Here is a 17122-nt window from a genome sequence, read left to right on the forward strand (position 1 = left end):
AAAGGTCCACACGTTTAAAAAAAAATCCTTGATCACAGAAGTTTCCGAAAATCAAATTTTCAAAGGTGGAACTTAAAAGCTCAGTTTATTTTATTTGTTTGTAAGGGAGAGCCAGAGAGATACTATATAAGCTTATATTCATGATTAATATTCATTTTTTATCAGTAAATAGTTGTTATAATCATAAACTCAAGAAAGAAAGACATATTTGTAAATTTTAATTACTTCTCCAGCTCATCATAGGTATAGGTGTGTGTAAAATTTTAAATATATTTTAATTAAACTAAGAAATATTGAGAAAAAGGAAGAAAAAAATCTTGTTTAATTTTTTTTCTAATTTTTCAATTGAAATTTTTTTATTTTTAAGTTAAGAAATTTTCCGAAATTTTAGCTTGGGCTCACAATCACCCCTGTATTATAGTGACTGATATAATTATAATAGGTATTAACTGAAATAAAACTTGAGCTATGTGCTAAATACTGAAATTAATGAGAAATGCTACTTATTTGTTAAGGAGAAACATATTAAATTGCCATACTATTATAGATGCCAGTGATGTTTAATTAATTTTCGTATAGATACTACTGGCATTATAGTAATTGGTGCAGTATCATTTGTTACCAAACATACTAATATAGGTAGTAAGTACTATATTAGTGTTTTTGATACCTAATTAAACTGCACAATTAATTTTCTTTTTATATAGATTCTGTAGAAATAGGTTTTTTATGACCCCTTGAAAGGAATAAATATCGGAAAAAAAAAGTGCTAAATGTAGTAAATTGTGATTATCATGAGTTTACTTCGTGCAGTAGCTTCGTGCCAAATGATGTTATTAGTTATCCTCTATTTTGATGGGATCTACTATAAATGTGCTTTTCTTACTCTAGAGTAAAGCAAATGGGAAAGACAACAAATAGTAATCTTTATTAGTTTGGTCCACATGTTTTTCAGTTTTACGCAGTATTTCATGGTGGTGTTCAATATTTATTTATTGATTATTTACTTTTTTTTCACCCCATTTGAAGAACAAGTATTTAGTTAGTTGATTAATGTTTTGAATAAGGAATTCAAATCTATTCACTTTGGTTCCATAAATATGCAGTTCCAAAAAACCAAAAAAAACTGTTATCCAAATTCCGAAGAAAGTATAATAACTAAGGATTTTAAATATGCTTATTAATTACTTTACAATTCCACTTAACATACAAATAAGCATTTAATATCTAAATGTGAGTAAAAGTTTCTCCCTTGATTGTCAGTGTACGTAAAAATGTCATATATCAGCATTATTTACATTAATGTCATTATTTAGCAGAATACAATTTTTTGTATTAATATCAATCAAATGTTATAAGATAAACATTTCTTCTTTTTTTACTTATTGAATCAATACAAATTTTATTATAATTGAGTGTAAAATATTCAATGCAACATATTTTTTTCAATTAAAAATATTTAAAATTAATAGAATAATGAAAAGGAATGACAAATAAACTGCATAAATATAAACATAAAATAGTAAAGATACATAATAGTACTAAAGGTGTGAACAATTAAGAATAAATTAACTTTTGGGCATTTATTTTAACTTAATGAAATTTTAACTAGACCAATATTCTTATTGACCTATTGCAGCATTTAAAAATTAAGAAAAAAATCATTTTAAAATATTTTAAATTAATTTAGATTATTTGTTCCTATTGTTTTCTTAATATTATATAAAAAAATATAATTTGAAAATATACAATAATGAATGTTATCATACTGTATTTATTTTGTTTACACTGGTAACAGAAAACATTTCTTAAATTGCACATAAATTAAATCTTGTAAAGTGCTTTATTGCCATTTATACTATTGATTGATTGTATCGATCATATTTAACAAAATATAAAAATAAAGTTTGAGAAATTTTAAATCATTCTATAATTAATTACACTATTTAACTAATTTTAAAGAAAGTGTGGGAACCTTGCAGTGGCGTTGTCATGAATGTGGATAAAGTACTTTCTTGTAAGTAATTTAATGCTGACTATAATCAATTTATCTAACTTGTTCACTGATTTGCTAAATGCATCATCATCTAATAAAATTACTACTTAATTTTATTTTCCTGTACAAAATATAATAGTGTTTTGGTTGGTTTATAGAAAAGATTACAATTTTAAAAATATGGTTGTAATGCTGCAAGAAATTAAAAAAAAAAAATTACTTATGCATGTTGGATGAGTTTTGAGAGACTTGCTCGATTGCATGCTTAACTCAAGTTTGTAGCTGATTCTTTTTAATGTAAATTATCCACTTGTTTTTGGATAATTGTTGTGGAACTCCTTGCATTGATTTGCATGTTTCCTCTCTACTAACTAATCTTGGCCATTGTGCTAAAAGCAAACATTTTCTTCACGTTTTCTTTTATTTCTAGAAACAATTAAGAAAAAGATCTATTTGTGCAGTTTCAGGTGAAAGATTGTCAGAAAATCATTAGTTTATTCTTCTGAATGATGGTAAAAATTATCCTATATTTTATTTATCAAAATATTTTTTTCCTTACTTTATAAGTGAATTAATTGCTTGTTTTTAACTTAGTACTGAGTTAATAACTACTATTCAATTTGCAATTTTAAAATGATATCTAATTTTCCAATTTTGTATGGTTTTTTAAGTTGTTTGAAACTGTGAGGTGCATTTTGGCCCCTTTTTTCATTGTAATAATCTGAAACTTATCAAGTTAACTTTTATTGTCAAGCTTATCAAGCTGACCTTTATTATCAAGTCTTTATCCTGTGTAAAAATATTAGGGAAAGCCTTTACCTTTTTTTTTTTTTTTAAAAAAAAACCTCATAAAAGAATTAAGTTTACAAATATATATATATCTCTGTTTAAATTCAATATTTTTTTTTCAATAACTGTTGCTTTAAAAATTAGCCTAATTTTAGCTTCTTCTGTTTATTTTATTTTTCTTAACTAATTCCTGGCATTTTCTCTTCGTAACTTTTTTTTTGTTTGCTTTTTTGATCTTCATAAAAACTGTTAATCTTTAGTACTGCAAAAATGAATTATATAGAAGGCATTTTAGTATTCAAAAAGTATTTTTAATGTTTAACATTTCTCTAAAACCCACTTAACTGGAGTTGAATGTTATACAAAAAAAATTTTTTTTTAACTGAATATATGATAAAATTTCCCTTATTTGTGAGGTAGTTTTTGTATAACTGGATGAAAGTTAGCCAATTCTTATCAAGGTCATACTCCCTCCCATAAAAAAATGTTCAAGGTATGAACTTGGCTATGTTGCGGCCCGTCCCTAGTGAATGTTTTGAATTGCAGTTCTTGGTTTGGACACTGATAAGTTGAAAACCCTCGGTTAAGCTTACTCGTTAAAGATTTTGTCCACATGTTCTTTAACTAGATTTTTATAGCTTTAATAGTTTAATCAAATAAATTCTATTCCAGGTTATGTTTAGTTCTAGTGAAATCTATGTTCTTTTTTGTATGGTAAAAATTTACCAAATACCCTCACAAATTATTGTCAAAAGTAATTTTGTCGAATAATATTTTATTTTTTATATGCAGTGTGGGTATTGTTGCTAATTTCATTTTTTAAATTTCATTTCAGGTTAAATGCGTATGCTAATATGCCTACTCCAATGAGGCTAAGGGACTTAATTCGTCAAATTCGCGCTGCACGTACTGCTGCTGATGAGAGAGCTGTAGTTCAAAAGGAATGTGCTTACATTAGATCTTTATTTCGAGAAGAAGATAACACTTGGAGATGTCGTAATGTTGCAAAGCTATTATATATTCACATGCTTGGTTATCAAGCCCATTTTGGCCAGGTATATTTTATATGATATTTTGATTTTTATATGTATATTTTTGTGTGTTATGCATTTAAATAATGTATTCTATATGATGGTTTTATAGAGGTTTTTTTATATGGTTAAAGATGAACTCCACCCAATTCAAAGTAACTTTTCAAGCAGGTGGGGAATGGCAATCGTTGAGAGGCTAATCAGATGTACCTTGATGATATTCGAAGCAAGTTTGATACTCATTTATTAGAGGAAAAAAGGGACTTTTTTGGTGCATTGAATAAATTTTTCTTTTACGCCTAACTATTTTATTACCATATTAAAAAATGACTTTTAAATATATAGGCTTATCCGAAGATTTTTTTTTACTACTTCGGGAGTTTGTCTCAATTCGATAAACTTAAAGTCTCATCACTAGAATTTCCTCCAATGATCATTATTTTTTAGTTTTCAAATTTAGTTTAAAAACCTGTAATGCTTTTGTTATTGTTGTGTATAAAAGAATCAAGCCATTTAATTTTATTTGCATTTCTTGAATTGGGCTTTTGTGTACATTGAATTGTTTTGATAAGGCCAGCTTATAGATAAGAGCAGCTAAAGATACAGTAATTCTGCTTGAAAGCTAAATCACATCAGATATACATAAAAATGACCCTCCTTCTCTAATAAATCACAAGATAGGGTTTTATGAGGGTCCATCATACCATCAGTACCCAAAAAAATACTATTGACAAATTTCAAAGTTTGAACCCATTATTTATAATAATATATACATGGTTAGATTCAAGAATAATTCAATGTGTAATTATAAAAAAATATAGATTTTTGCTTTGTTTTGATTCTTTTTATTATACTTTTTCATTATGTATTTTTACACTTACAAATTTTTGTTATTAGTATTTTATTATTATTATTTGATAAATTTAATGTGTTTAGAATGTTTATTTTAGTAATTGCTTTTCATTCTCATGGCAGGAAAGGATTTGCGCATTATCACGAGCGGGGACAGGTTGTGAGAATAATCTCTAAGTACATATCAACCAATAATCCCAAAGTACCCTTTTTCCTCCATCATTGATTTTCAAAAGGATATAACGTTTAAATTATAAAATTCTAATTCCTTGATATTTTCTTTTTCCCCCTGTGTTCTCATACTTGATTTATTAAGTTCAAGTAATTTTTTATAAAGAGAAGAGATTCTCTATATTTAAAAAGAGTGTACATTTGTGATTTTTCATGTAAATCGATTTTAAATTTGGTACCTAAAATTCTTTGTTTTTTGAAACCGATCATTAATTGATGATTTGCCCCACTTGATTATGGCAGCAGTAGATGAAACTCATTAGATTGCATTTAACTTTTATTCTAGATTGACAAATAAATTTACCATAAGAGCAGCAATCGTTTTCAAAATTAAAAATTATATACCAAGGCTGTTTGATTAATAAAATTAAAAATATTAATATTTATTCTCCTTTTTTCCTCTGACAAATGAATTTACACTGTTTAGAGAATTAGATATTTTTATAACTCGAGTTCATAGCAGTTTATATCTGTTAAGTTTAGTCTATTTTGTAACGAATATGCTATACTCAGTGCATTAATTTTCCTCAACCTAAGAGCTTTGAAAAACAGCCTAAAATGCAAATTTGAAAAACATTGACACAATGTCTGTATAATATTTAAACCATTCCTATATATTTATTTAAAAAAAGTTGCTGCTCTTTTAAGATTGTTTTTTGTTTTAACAAATTAACATTTAATGTTAGGAATAAGTTCTTTATTAAACATAAATTAAAACAGTTTCATTTTTATTTATTAAATTAGCTTTATTTTGGATTTTCAAATTGATTTTCTCTTAATTTTTGTTATTAAATGATTAAACTACTTGTAGTTGGAATGTCTGAAACTCATTGCATCTCCGAGGTTTACTGATAAAAGAATAGGCTATCTTGGCTCAATGTTACTTCTTGATGAGCGGCAAGATGTTCATCTTCTCATCACCAATTCTCTTAAAAAGTAGGTATCAAAATGAAATTTTGAATACTTTTTAATTTTTTCCTCCGTTTTTTTCTTCCTTCTTTTTTGCATACTTTTTAGGTTTGGTTGCTCTTGAGTTAAGGATTTTATATTTTAAAACTTAAGTCACTTAGAAAAATATTCTATAAACTTTCTGGAGACCTTAATTTTGTTTCTTTTATATCTCATTTGATCAAATGAAGATTCTAGTCATGCAGGATCATCAAACAATGATCACAGAACTTGCAGAAAAATTTAGTCATTCATTTACTTTCGTTTGATCTCATTCACCGGTATATACAAATACTCTCCTTGTCATACATTTTATGTCTATTTTTAACAAATTCCTCTTAGCATAGCTCAGTATAACTTTTCATTTTTCTTTAATCATAAAGAGCAATCAATTTTTTCTCCTTTTGCTCCTTGAAAGAATATTGAACTTCTTATTACTTGTAAATTCATGACATAACTACTAGTTAATTCTTCTTGCAATTTTTTTCTTTATAGTACCTGTTTAATTTATGTGTTAAAATTTTGAAATTCATCAAAACTGTATGTTTTAAGCAATAACATACTATTTATATTGGTTTTTAATTTAGTGATCTAAATAGTCAAACACAGTTTATCATTGGATTAGCACTTTGTACTCTTGGCGTGATTTGTTCTCCTGAAATGAGTAGAGATTTAGCTGGGGAAGTAGAAAAACTATTAAAAACTTCAAATGCATACGTTAGAAAAAAAGTAAGTATTTTTTGTTTGTTTTAAAAATAAATTTTAGCTTAAATTAAAATGTGGGATATTAAGTACTGCTTATTATTATTATTTTTTTTCTGATTATGAAATTTTCCCACTATTTTGCCCCTAAAATAAAAAGTATACATATATCTGACTTGTCTCAGATTACTATAACTGAATTCAAATGACTGAGATTCAAATTATCAAGACTGTTCAATATTTTTATTATAGTAAAGATATCTAATTTCATTATAATCAAGTGATTTTGTTTATTTATGCAAAAGTATGAGATAAGTAATATGAGAATAGAATTCTGTGCTGACAGCAAATTTTAACTAAATGTTAGTAGTTCCATTGCAAGACTCCTGAGAATACTGATTTTTTTTTAAATACAGTAGAGAACCAATTATCCGGGATGCTCGGGACCATCGCTATCCCGGATATCTGAATTTCCCGGTTTTCTGGATCGACCAAAAAGTGTCGTTAATCGATGTTTTATCGAACCCGAAGTACAAGGAAAAAGTGTAATGCATAAAGTAAGAGAAAAAAGAAAGGTACTCCTAACTTTAAAAAGAAAAAAAAAATGGTAGAAATATAACATTTAAAAGAACAAAAAAATTTGCAAGTTTAGACAAGAAAATCAAGTTTAAAAAATACAAAATTCTCATATTTATTTTTTAAAAATAATTACAATTCCTAAATTAAATAATATAAACAAAACCAATGATTAAATAACGCAATATATTTCATATCTAATTATACGGGGGAAACGATAAAATAAAAGGAAAACTTATAAACAAAAAAAAACACTTGAAAATTATCGAACCGAAACGATAATTAAAAAAGGCACTAGCATAAATATTAAAACCCGAAACAAGGCAAGATCAACGGAATTCAAAAAAAAAAAAAAAAAAAAAAAGCCTAACGATAAAATTTATGAATAAAAAGAATTAATTTATTGAGTGCGAAATTTATCGCGAAAAGAAAAAAAATCAAACGTAGTGGAATCAGAAAAACATAACTGCAATCTGCTTCATAAAATAATCCTATGTTTAAAATAATAAACAATTCTCCTTTTATTTTATTTTTTTGTTGATAAAAACAAGATTTTTAATTACAGCAGATGTGATTCCACACCAAGAAAAACTTGTAATTGATACCGCACTTCCAAAGAATAAGAATTTATTCAAAAGAAAAAGATTTTATTTTTATTAGTCGATGTCAAATAAATATATTTTTCTCTTTTCTTTTTCTGTTCACTGATATGCATGCAATGCATTTTCCCCACCCCCCTCGTAAATCAAGCAGAAAACGAAATCAGCATGCCACACCCTTGAGTTTGATTGACGGCCTAAAGGAAAAAATAAAACATTCCTCCCTTGCCTGACTTCAAGGTCACGGAGGAAATGACGTTTCTCTGGGTAAACGGGGGAAAAAATCTTCCCCTTCCTTACATTTTCCTCTACTCAACTTCAAGGATGAGTCCAATTTCCGCTTTTTTCGTTCTAGTTTAAAATCGTTCTAGTTTAAAATGGCGGGAAATTCGAGCAAAATTTTTCCCGGTTTTCTGGTTTCCCGGTTATCTGGATACCGGATAAATGGTTCTCTACTGTATTACATATTCTTTAATATGCAATAAAACATATATTTTCTTAATGAATTATAAATACAGTATTATATAGTGAAGTTATTGTTTTTAGTAATAATAACTTGCAGAATTATAAATCACTGATTTTTCAGCAATTTAAAAACCATATAATATACAAAAAAGGTGTTATCTTTGTGTAGGACTTTAATAAAGTAGAAAATAACTTGTGAAACACAAGTCAAATCGCTGAAAGAGATACTACATCTTCAATGTTACTTGTTTGGATTACAAGAATACTACAAAATCAATTGCTAATTTGTTAAATTTAACACAATCAAATTTATCAATGAGAGAAGAAGTCAGACAAACTATAGCATTTAGATACAGGGATGTGATTCTTCCGCGGATCCGCTGATTTCCGCTTTTTTCAGATTTTTCCATATCTTCCGCTCTTTTTTTAAAAATTTCCGCGCGGAAAAATTTTTTATGCAGTAAATTATATTTTGTTGAAAATTTTTTTCTTCCGCGGAGAGAAAGTATTGAAGCCCCCAATAAACCTTTCTTCCTTTCTTCACATGTCAATCTGCTGGCTGGGGTAAAAGTGGTTAACCTTGGTAAAACAATGCCGTCTCCTACTCCACTACTCTCTTATCTTTTCAGGGAGGAAAGACTTTTTAAAATTTCCGACCATGTTCCAAAAACTTTTGGGGAGTCGAACGAACGATATAGTCGGACTTGCGACTTGTTGCCTTGACAACCGCGACTTCCGCTATAGATTGGAAAAGAGAAAATAAGTCATAAGCAGTTTCGTTTCGGCCGCTGATATTTGATTTCTTTTGATTGGCTGATTTACAGAATTTTAAATATTAGGAACTGGGCCAGAATCTGCTAAAATTGCGATTCTTATTTAGATGATTTTTATGTAAATCATCGATTTTCATATTTAACTGATTTAAAAGTTACTTGTTGAGATTCGTTTTTACACGATTTAAAAATCGTTACTCGCAATTCCCATTCACGCAATTTAAAAATTCAGTATCGCGATTTGTATTTAAGCGTTTTTAAAACCCAATATCGCGATTTGTATTTAAACATTTTTAAAACCCAATATCGCGATTCATATTCCTGCTAGTTTAAAATCCACTGTCGCGATTCGTATTCATATATATTTTTAAATTTCAATTTTGGGATTCGTTATCACGCGGTTGTAATATCAAACATCGATTTTCGTATTTATACGCGGTTTAAACATTACTCGTTGCGATAAGTATTCACGGACTCTAAAAATTATGCATCGTGATTCTTATTTACGCGATTCAAAAATTCAATACCGCGATTTTTATTTTCGTGCTTTTAAAATCAAATATCGTGATTTTAAAATTGAATATCGTGATTCTTATTCACGCTATTTTTAAATTGAACATCGCCATTCTTATTCACGCGATTTTAAAATCAAACATTGTGGTTCTTATTCACGCGATTTTAAAATTCAACATCGCTATTCTTATTCAAGCGCTTTTAAAATCCGACATCGCGATTCTTATTCATCCTATTTTAAAATCGAACATCGCGATTCTTATTCATCCTATTTTAAAATCGAACATCGCGATTCTTATTCACGCGATCTTAAAATCCTATATCGCCTTATTCACGCGATTTTAAAATTCGGCATCGCGATTTTAAAATCAAGCATAGCGATTCTTATTCACGCGATTTTGAAATCCAACATCGCGATTCTTAATCTAAGGCCTCTAAAAATTGTGTGAGAAATGAACTTTCTTGTCCTATCAACACTGATGATCAAAAGTCTGCAAAACACAGTCTACAGATCAGTCATGTTAATAAAAGACCATCGAAAAAACAATGAACTGATGAGAAAGTCCATAAAGGTCCTTTGACCATTAAAGAAATGTTTTTTAAAATGATGTGATACATAAAATCGTGCTTATGCATAATTACTCAAAGTTATCTAAATTATTAAAAAAAATCATTTTAATCAAGATTTTATTTAAGAACATAATTACCATTTATTTTTATTTATTTGAATAGATAATAATGTAATCATTATCAGATTGGCTATTGAATTCATATAATTTTTTCTTTTGCACGTTTAGTGCTACAGTTATAAACTTCCTCTTTTTTGTGTTTTTGTCAATCACATCCCTGTAGATAATAAGGAATATAGATTAGAAATTATTTTTTTTCTTTTTTTTAAACTAGCCATTTAATTACTTATCATTTACTTAAAGAGATACTACATCTTCAATGTTACTTGTTTGGATTACAAGAATACTGCAAATCAATTGCTAATTTGTTAAATTTAACACAATCAAATTTATCAATGAGAGAAGAAGTCAGACAAACTATAGCATTTTGATAATAAGGAATATAGATTAGAAATTATTTTTTTTCTTTTTTTAAAACTAGCCATTTAATTACTTATCATTTACTGCTAGCATTAACTATTATTGTTTACCTATTATTGTATCTTTTATGCTCAATATGGGTAAAAACTGATTTTTTTTCACAAAAGATAATTTTTTTTCACTGTTATATTTAAAATGTTCTTTTCTTTCTTAACTTATTAAGTATATATTGATTACATTTATAATTTTTTTTTAATTGATCAAGCATGTCTTCCAGTTTTGTACACAAATATCTATACTGCATAATATTTTTTCAAAATCAGGCTGCACTATGTGCTTTTCGTATTATCAAGAAAGTTCCAGAATTGATGGAAATGTTCATTCCTGCCACAAGATCCCTTCTTTCAGAAAAAAACCATGGTAAGATATATTGCAACGTTGTCAAATGCTTTTTGCTATTTTAGCATTAAATAATAATGAATATGCATTTATATAAAACAATTAGCATATATTTTTGCTTGTTGGTTTAGTTTTTCATGTGCATTGCTTTGAAAATTTTCTTTGAAAAAAAAAAAATAGGGTGTGTGATTTTTTTTCTTTGCAAATGTTTTTGTTTGAAAATCTTACTTTCTGACAGTTCTGTATGCTGAAAATCACATTTTAATTTGGAAAAAAATACCGATTCAGTTTTTAAATGGTTGTGATATTTTTTTTTAAATACTGGATATCTAAAATTTTCTGGTTGACATTTTCTGTTTGCATTTTATTTTGTTTCGATACATTCATCAATGCAGTAATAAGTAAAGTAAAATAAAATGAGAGAAAAGGGAATGAGTAGAAGCAAAATAGAATACTTTTTTTCTCTTGCAGTTTGCTTTAATTCAATCAGTCTTGATTTTGGTGCTAATCTTAATTCATGAAACCTCTCCAGATTTTCCTTTACGACACTGATGTTTAACAATTGATTGATTTTTGTTCTTTTTTTTGTTCTAATAGCTAAATTTCTTTCAAAGAAACTTCTTCAAAGGTTTTGTTTTTCGCTTAATATGTTGTATTTCTTTGAATTTATTGGAGATGTTAACTTTATAATTGCAGCCTGTTAATTTATTTTATTGTTGTAATGTTGAGGTTTACACATCTAATTTTTACTGCTAGTAGAGAAAATCATTATTGAAATTTGCTGTAAAAGCGAATGGTCTAATTAACAGGAGATTTTTTCATTAATCTCATTGTATCATCCATCAAGAAAATTTACATATGAATATAAATAATAATGATTAATATAAATTTACATATTTTTTCTTTTAAATTTCTTTTAAGTTCTTTTTTAAACACATAATGAATGTAGTTGTAAAGTGGTTTTCTTCATCTAGATTGAGAATGGTATTTAATTGGGAACAAAATGAATGGTAACAAAATGCAAAAAATAAATAAAATAAAAAACTAATGTTTAAGTTAACAGTTAGCTATATTCTTTTGCTAAAGAATTTACCAACATTATCACATATGGGGACAATTTAATTTTCTGAAGTTGTTGCTGTGCATCAAGCACCAAAGGTTAGAAACTCCTTATTTAAAATCTATGAGATTATGCTGTTGATCAAATTCAGAATTTTATCCCACTTTCAATATATTTCTCGCTTTAAATTTTGCTTATACAGCATTATGTATCCAGAATGCCATCGCCATCCTGGATATCTGGATTTCCTGGTTTTCTGGATCACTAAATATGTCTTTCATCTATGATTTATCAAACCCAAATTATAAAAAAAATAGTAGCACATTTTAAAATAAAAAGAGCAAAATTATCAATTATACGCAATGCTTCATTATTTTTTTCCCCTTTTAGTACAGTCACTTATGTTTTAAGTTACAATAATTTACTAAATTCTTCCGATTATTTTAAAATTAAAGTACAACTTAGCTATATTCCTACTTAATTATTAAATAAAAAATCTTATTGTAAAAGTATAGTATTGGATAGTTATGTTTTTGTATAATTTTACTTTCAACTTCTACTCACTGACATGCATCTGAAAGCATTTCCTCATCTTTAAATCAAAGCAAAAAACTTAATGAGCGTGCTACTCCTTTACATTTGATGGACAGCTGGTGATCGATGAACCCATTAATTTTATCCGGCACACATGAGAAAATAAGGAATTTGTCTGTTCTCCTGACCTAATGATTTTCTAGTTTGAGAGAGGAATATTGAAATTTTCTATCTATATTTTGAAAGAAAAATAACTCTCCCCTCATTTTCTAATTTACTCAGTTTCAAGGAAGAGTGGAATTTTTCATCTTGCCTCAATCGTTCTAGTTCAAAATTGCAGAGTTTTTTTTCCCCCTTTAATATGCTTATAAAATTGCATTCATAAATATTTATATTAAATCTTTACTAAAATTTACTTTCTCTAATTTTATAAAAATGCTATTTCTTTTTAGGTTAATTAATAAATATTCTTAACTCAAATATTATTTCTTAATAAAAAAAAGTAGATATATAGTATATAAAATATATACAGTACTGAGCCCGTTATCCGGAAATCAGAAAACCGGAACGAAATTCAATAAATTTTCCCGCAATTTAAAGAAAAAAAAATTTTTTTTCCTCATAAGATTTCAGGATTTTTCTTTCTTTTTTGAAAGATGTTTACCTTACCATCATTTCAGAAATAATCATTAGTGTATTACCTCATTGTTTTTTCTTATTTTTAAGATTATTTCCAAAAAAATTTATTTTTTTTAGTTGGGTTTAACACTAAAAAAACGGCTTTTTGTAGCGATTCAGAAAACCGGAAAAATCAGTTATCCGGAATAGCGATAGTCCCGATCGTTCTGGATAATCGGTTCTCTACTGTACTATATATATACTTTATATATATATAGTATGTATTTTATGTAGTTATGACATAATATATAATATATAAAATGTATTATATATATAGTATATAAAATATTCTAGTATATAAAACTGGTATGTAGCATATAAAATGGTAAGTGAAAAGTTTTTAACAACATGCCTTTGACGAAGCATTAAAAATCAAGATTTGGTGCAAACTTTGCGAAGTGTAGTAACTGGATTCTGATAATCATTCTCTTTTGTAACCTTAATCTTTAGAATCTTGAAGCTGCTTGTCACGGTGTTCTCCCCTAAGCATATTTAGAAGGATGGCCTGCCCTTTTTGTGAAAATAAACTGCTGTCCTTAAAAAGACTGCCTTTTTATTCATATTCCATTTTTAAAAATAATAAGGCACTGCTTAAATAATAATTATACAGCGGTAAAATTATGTCTTTATAGGTTTAATTCTGATTACTATTACAAATAATTATTTTGTTAGAATTATTCTTAACTGGTTTAATTATTACAAGTTTCTCTTTTTTTTGAGGTATATTAATTAATTTTTTAATTCATTTTAAAATTATTTTTTAAATAAATACCTTTTTTTTTATTTTTAAAAAAAAGGCACATTTAAATTCTTATTTTCTCATAAATTTCAATTTAAATTATGAAAAAAAGCTTTTGAGATGTTTATCCATTCTTTTTTTTTTTAGTTCACTTTTTTTGGAAATTTTTTTTTCACAGTGATTGTCTTTTAGCATGCTTTTAATTTTTTTTATAAACTACAAAATTTTCTCTTATTTTGATTATGAGTGAGAATAATTTTTCTGAAATACACACATAGTAAAAGAGGGTCATTTAAAAATAATTGGGGATCAAATTCAGTTATCACATATTACACATTTTAATAAATTTTTATGGTGTTTACCCTTTCAAAACTCAAAAGTGCCTTTTTCTGTGAGGAAGCACCCTGCCCTTTTGTTATTACCAGGGAGAACTCCGTTGTCATAACTATCAAACCTTAGTTTACATAAAAACTTAGTTTACATATATAATAATTACAACTGTAACAGAAATATTAACCGTAGCATTGGATAAAAAAAAAACTACTGTAATTAATTATGTATGACTTCATTCTTTTTGTTTTACCATGCAATTTATGTTTGTTACATTTTTAACATTATAAACTGCTTTATATCTAAAACAGTAAAATGTTTTGTACCCATAAGTAAAATGCTGTGTCTTAAGTAAAATAGTCTATATCTATGAAAATAAACAAAATGACCAAATCTAGTTTATTAAGTCTGATTTTACTGTTTCTATTTTTAGGTGTACTTATAACAGCTGTAGTTCTTATTACTGAAATGTGTGAAAAAAGTCCAGATGCCTTGCATCATTTTAAAAAAGTTTGTAGATCTTTTTAATAGAGAATTATATGAATTAATAAAAAGCTCTAAGGGGAGTCTACTGTTCCTATCTATCCTATGTTGAAATGACCAACTATAAAACTATTTTTCTATAAACCACTGATTTGAATTTCAAAAACCTACTATTTGCTTCTTTTTTTTTAATCTTCTACTTTCCCAGATCACTTATATTTATAAAAATATTCTGAAATTCAAAAATTTCGACTTTTAAAATTTAATAAGATTTTTTATCATGCAAACGCCTAAAAGAGTGACTTTTTATGAAGAAAAAGAAAACGAAAATAAGTATTTACACAACATATTTAAAGTTCAGCTAACCTTGCACAAGATCACTCAACCAACAAAACAACTAATCAAAATTAAGTAAATTTTACCTTAAATTGATCATAAATGCATGTAAAAATTAGAAGGGGAAAAAAATATAATTACTAATTTTTATTCAAAGAATAGATTCTCCTTAAAAATTTATTTTTATTTGTGAAAAATTCCAGTTCAATAGAAAATTTTCTTTACTTGAGACTTGCAATGAATAATATTGTTAGTAATGAAGTATTCCTTGAATGAAAGTTAATAATTTGAAAAAAAATTTGATTAATTTAAATATTGGTTGTCGTTTGTCAATTTCGAATACATAAAACGCAAAAGATGCACTAAAACTTTCTGGTTATTTGGTTATTCAAAGTCATTAACTTCTTTATTATCTGGCAAATTATTTTTTAATATATTAGTAAATGATGCTATCCTTCATGTTAACTTATCATATTTAACTACTTTTTGCTTCTTTTTTTTTAATTTTCTACTTCCCCAGATCACTTATATTTATAAAAATATTCTGAAATTCAAAAATTTCGACTTTTAAAATTTAATAAGATTTTTTATCATGTAAACCCCTAAAAGAGTGACTTTTTATGAAGAAAAAGAAAACGAAAATAAGTATTTACATAACATATTTAAAGTTCAGCTAACCTTGCACAAGATCACTCAACCAACAAAACAACTAATCAAAATTAAGTAAATTTTACCTTAAATTGATCATAAATGCATGTAAAAATTAGAAGGGGAAAAAAATATAATTACTAATTTTTATTCAAAGAATAGATTCTCCTTAAAAATTTATTTTTATTTGTGAAAAATTCCAGTTCAATAGAAAATTTTCTTTACTTGAGACTTGCAATGAATAATATTGTTAGTAATGAAGTATTCCTTGAATGAAAGTTAATAATTTGAAAAAAAATTTGATTAATTTAAATATTGGTTGTCGTTTGTCAATTTCGAATACATAAAACGCAAAAGATGCATTAAAACTTTCTGGTTATTTAGTTATTCAAAGTCATTAACTTCTTTATTATCTGGCAAATTATTTTTTAATATATTAGTAAATGATGCTATATTCCTTCATGTTAGCTTATCATATTTAACTATTTTCTATTCATATTAACTATTTTAACTATTCAACTTCATTATTATTAATCAAGAACATAATATAATCAATATTAAATTAATTTTGTGTTCAAAATTTGCTAATGGAAAACATGAGTTATTTGGTGAATCTGGTATGTTTTGTTAATTAGGGAAGTTGTTTCCTTCGGTTTTTTGTAAAAAAAAATCATTAATCCTTCACGCCTTTTAAAAGTGAAATTTTTGTTTCGTTTTCCTCATGCTTTTGTCAATCATTAATGCAGACTGAAATAATCATTATTTGATAAATAATTTCCTATCCAATGTTGGAAACAATCTTAATATCAGTAATGTAAATTTGTGTCCCCCGGGATGGACAAAAATTGCCAAATATTTTCCTTGTATTTGACATGCTATAGTGCTTAAGTAATATGTCTATTGCATTTTCCTTATTTTTTATTCCTATATTTTCAATTTTCTTTTTTAGCTAGTTACTAATTTAGTTAGAGTTCTTAAAAATTTAATCATGGCTGGATACTCTCCTGAACATGATGTTTGTGGTGTTAGTGATCCTTTTCTTCAGGTAAAATATTTTGCATAATAGAATAGTTATATTTTAAAATGGTCTGTCTTTTTAAAAATTTTTTCCATCTTCATTATAGGTAAAAATTTTGAGGCTGTTAAGGTTATTAGGGAAAAATGATCCTGATGCAAGTGAAACAATGAATGACATCTTAGCTCAGGTATTATATTTTTTGTACTCTTATTGTTGACTATTTCTAATTAAATTTTTTTTATGTAACGCTTTGGTTTCAAAACCAGCTCAATCTGTTTTTAGAAATTTCTCTTGAGAATTCTTTAGTAAAATCTTAGTTATTAAAGTTTCAAGTCTAGTTACAAAAGGAACCTCTCATTCTTGTATGTGAGTA

General features: G+C 26.7%; 1 protein-coding gene across 11 annotated transcripts in view; it reads left to right on the forward strand.

The window, feature by feature from the left end:
• The window catches only part of AP-1gamma (adaptor protein complex 1, gamma subunit), a 108823-nt gene that overhangs the window by 19733 nt on the left and 71968 nt on the right, over nt 1-17122 (forward strand). For 7 of the 11 annotated variants that reach the window (XM_087154760.1, XM_087154766.1, XM_087154759.1 and 4 more), the window contains exons 2-8: nt 3621-3840; nt 5711-5835; nt 6435-6576; nt 10848-10944; nt 14698-14774; nt 16681-16776; nt 16856-16936. In XM_087154760.1, coding sequence (XP_087010886.1) covers nt 3621-3840; nt 5711-5835; nt 6435-6576; nt 10848-10944; nt 14698-14774; nt 16681-16776; nt 16856-16936 — 838 coding nt within the window. Of the gene's footprint in view, nt 1-2426; nt 2509-3620; nt 3841-5710; nt 5836-6434; nt 6577-10847; nt 10945-14697; nt 14775-16680; nt 16777-16855; nt 16937-17122 lie in introns of all 11 variants that reach the window. The other 4 variants (XM_087154764.1, XM_087154762.1, XM_087154761.1 and 1 more) reach the window with 2 other exon arrangements.

Source organism: Parasteatoda tepidariorum, chromosome 11 (assembly GCF_982258835.1).
Source record: "Parasteatoda tepidariorum strain Cologne lab strain chromosome 11, Ptep-v5.0, whole genome shotgun sequence".
Classification (NCBI taxonomy): domain Eukaryota; kingdom Metazoa; phylum Arthropoda; class Arachnida; order Araneae; family Theridiidae; genus Parasteatoda; species Parasteatoda tepidariorum.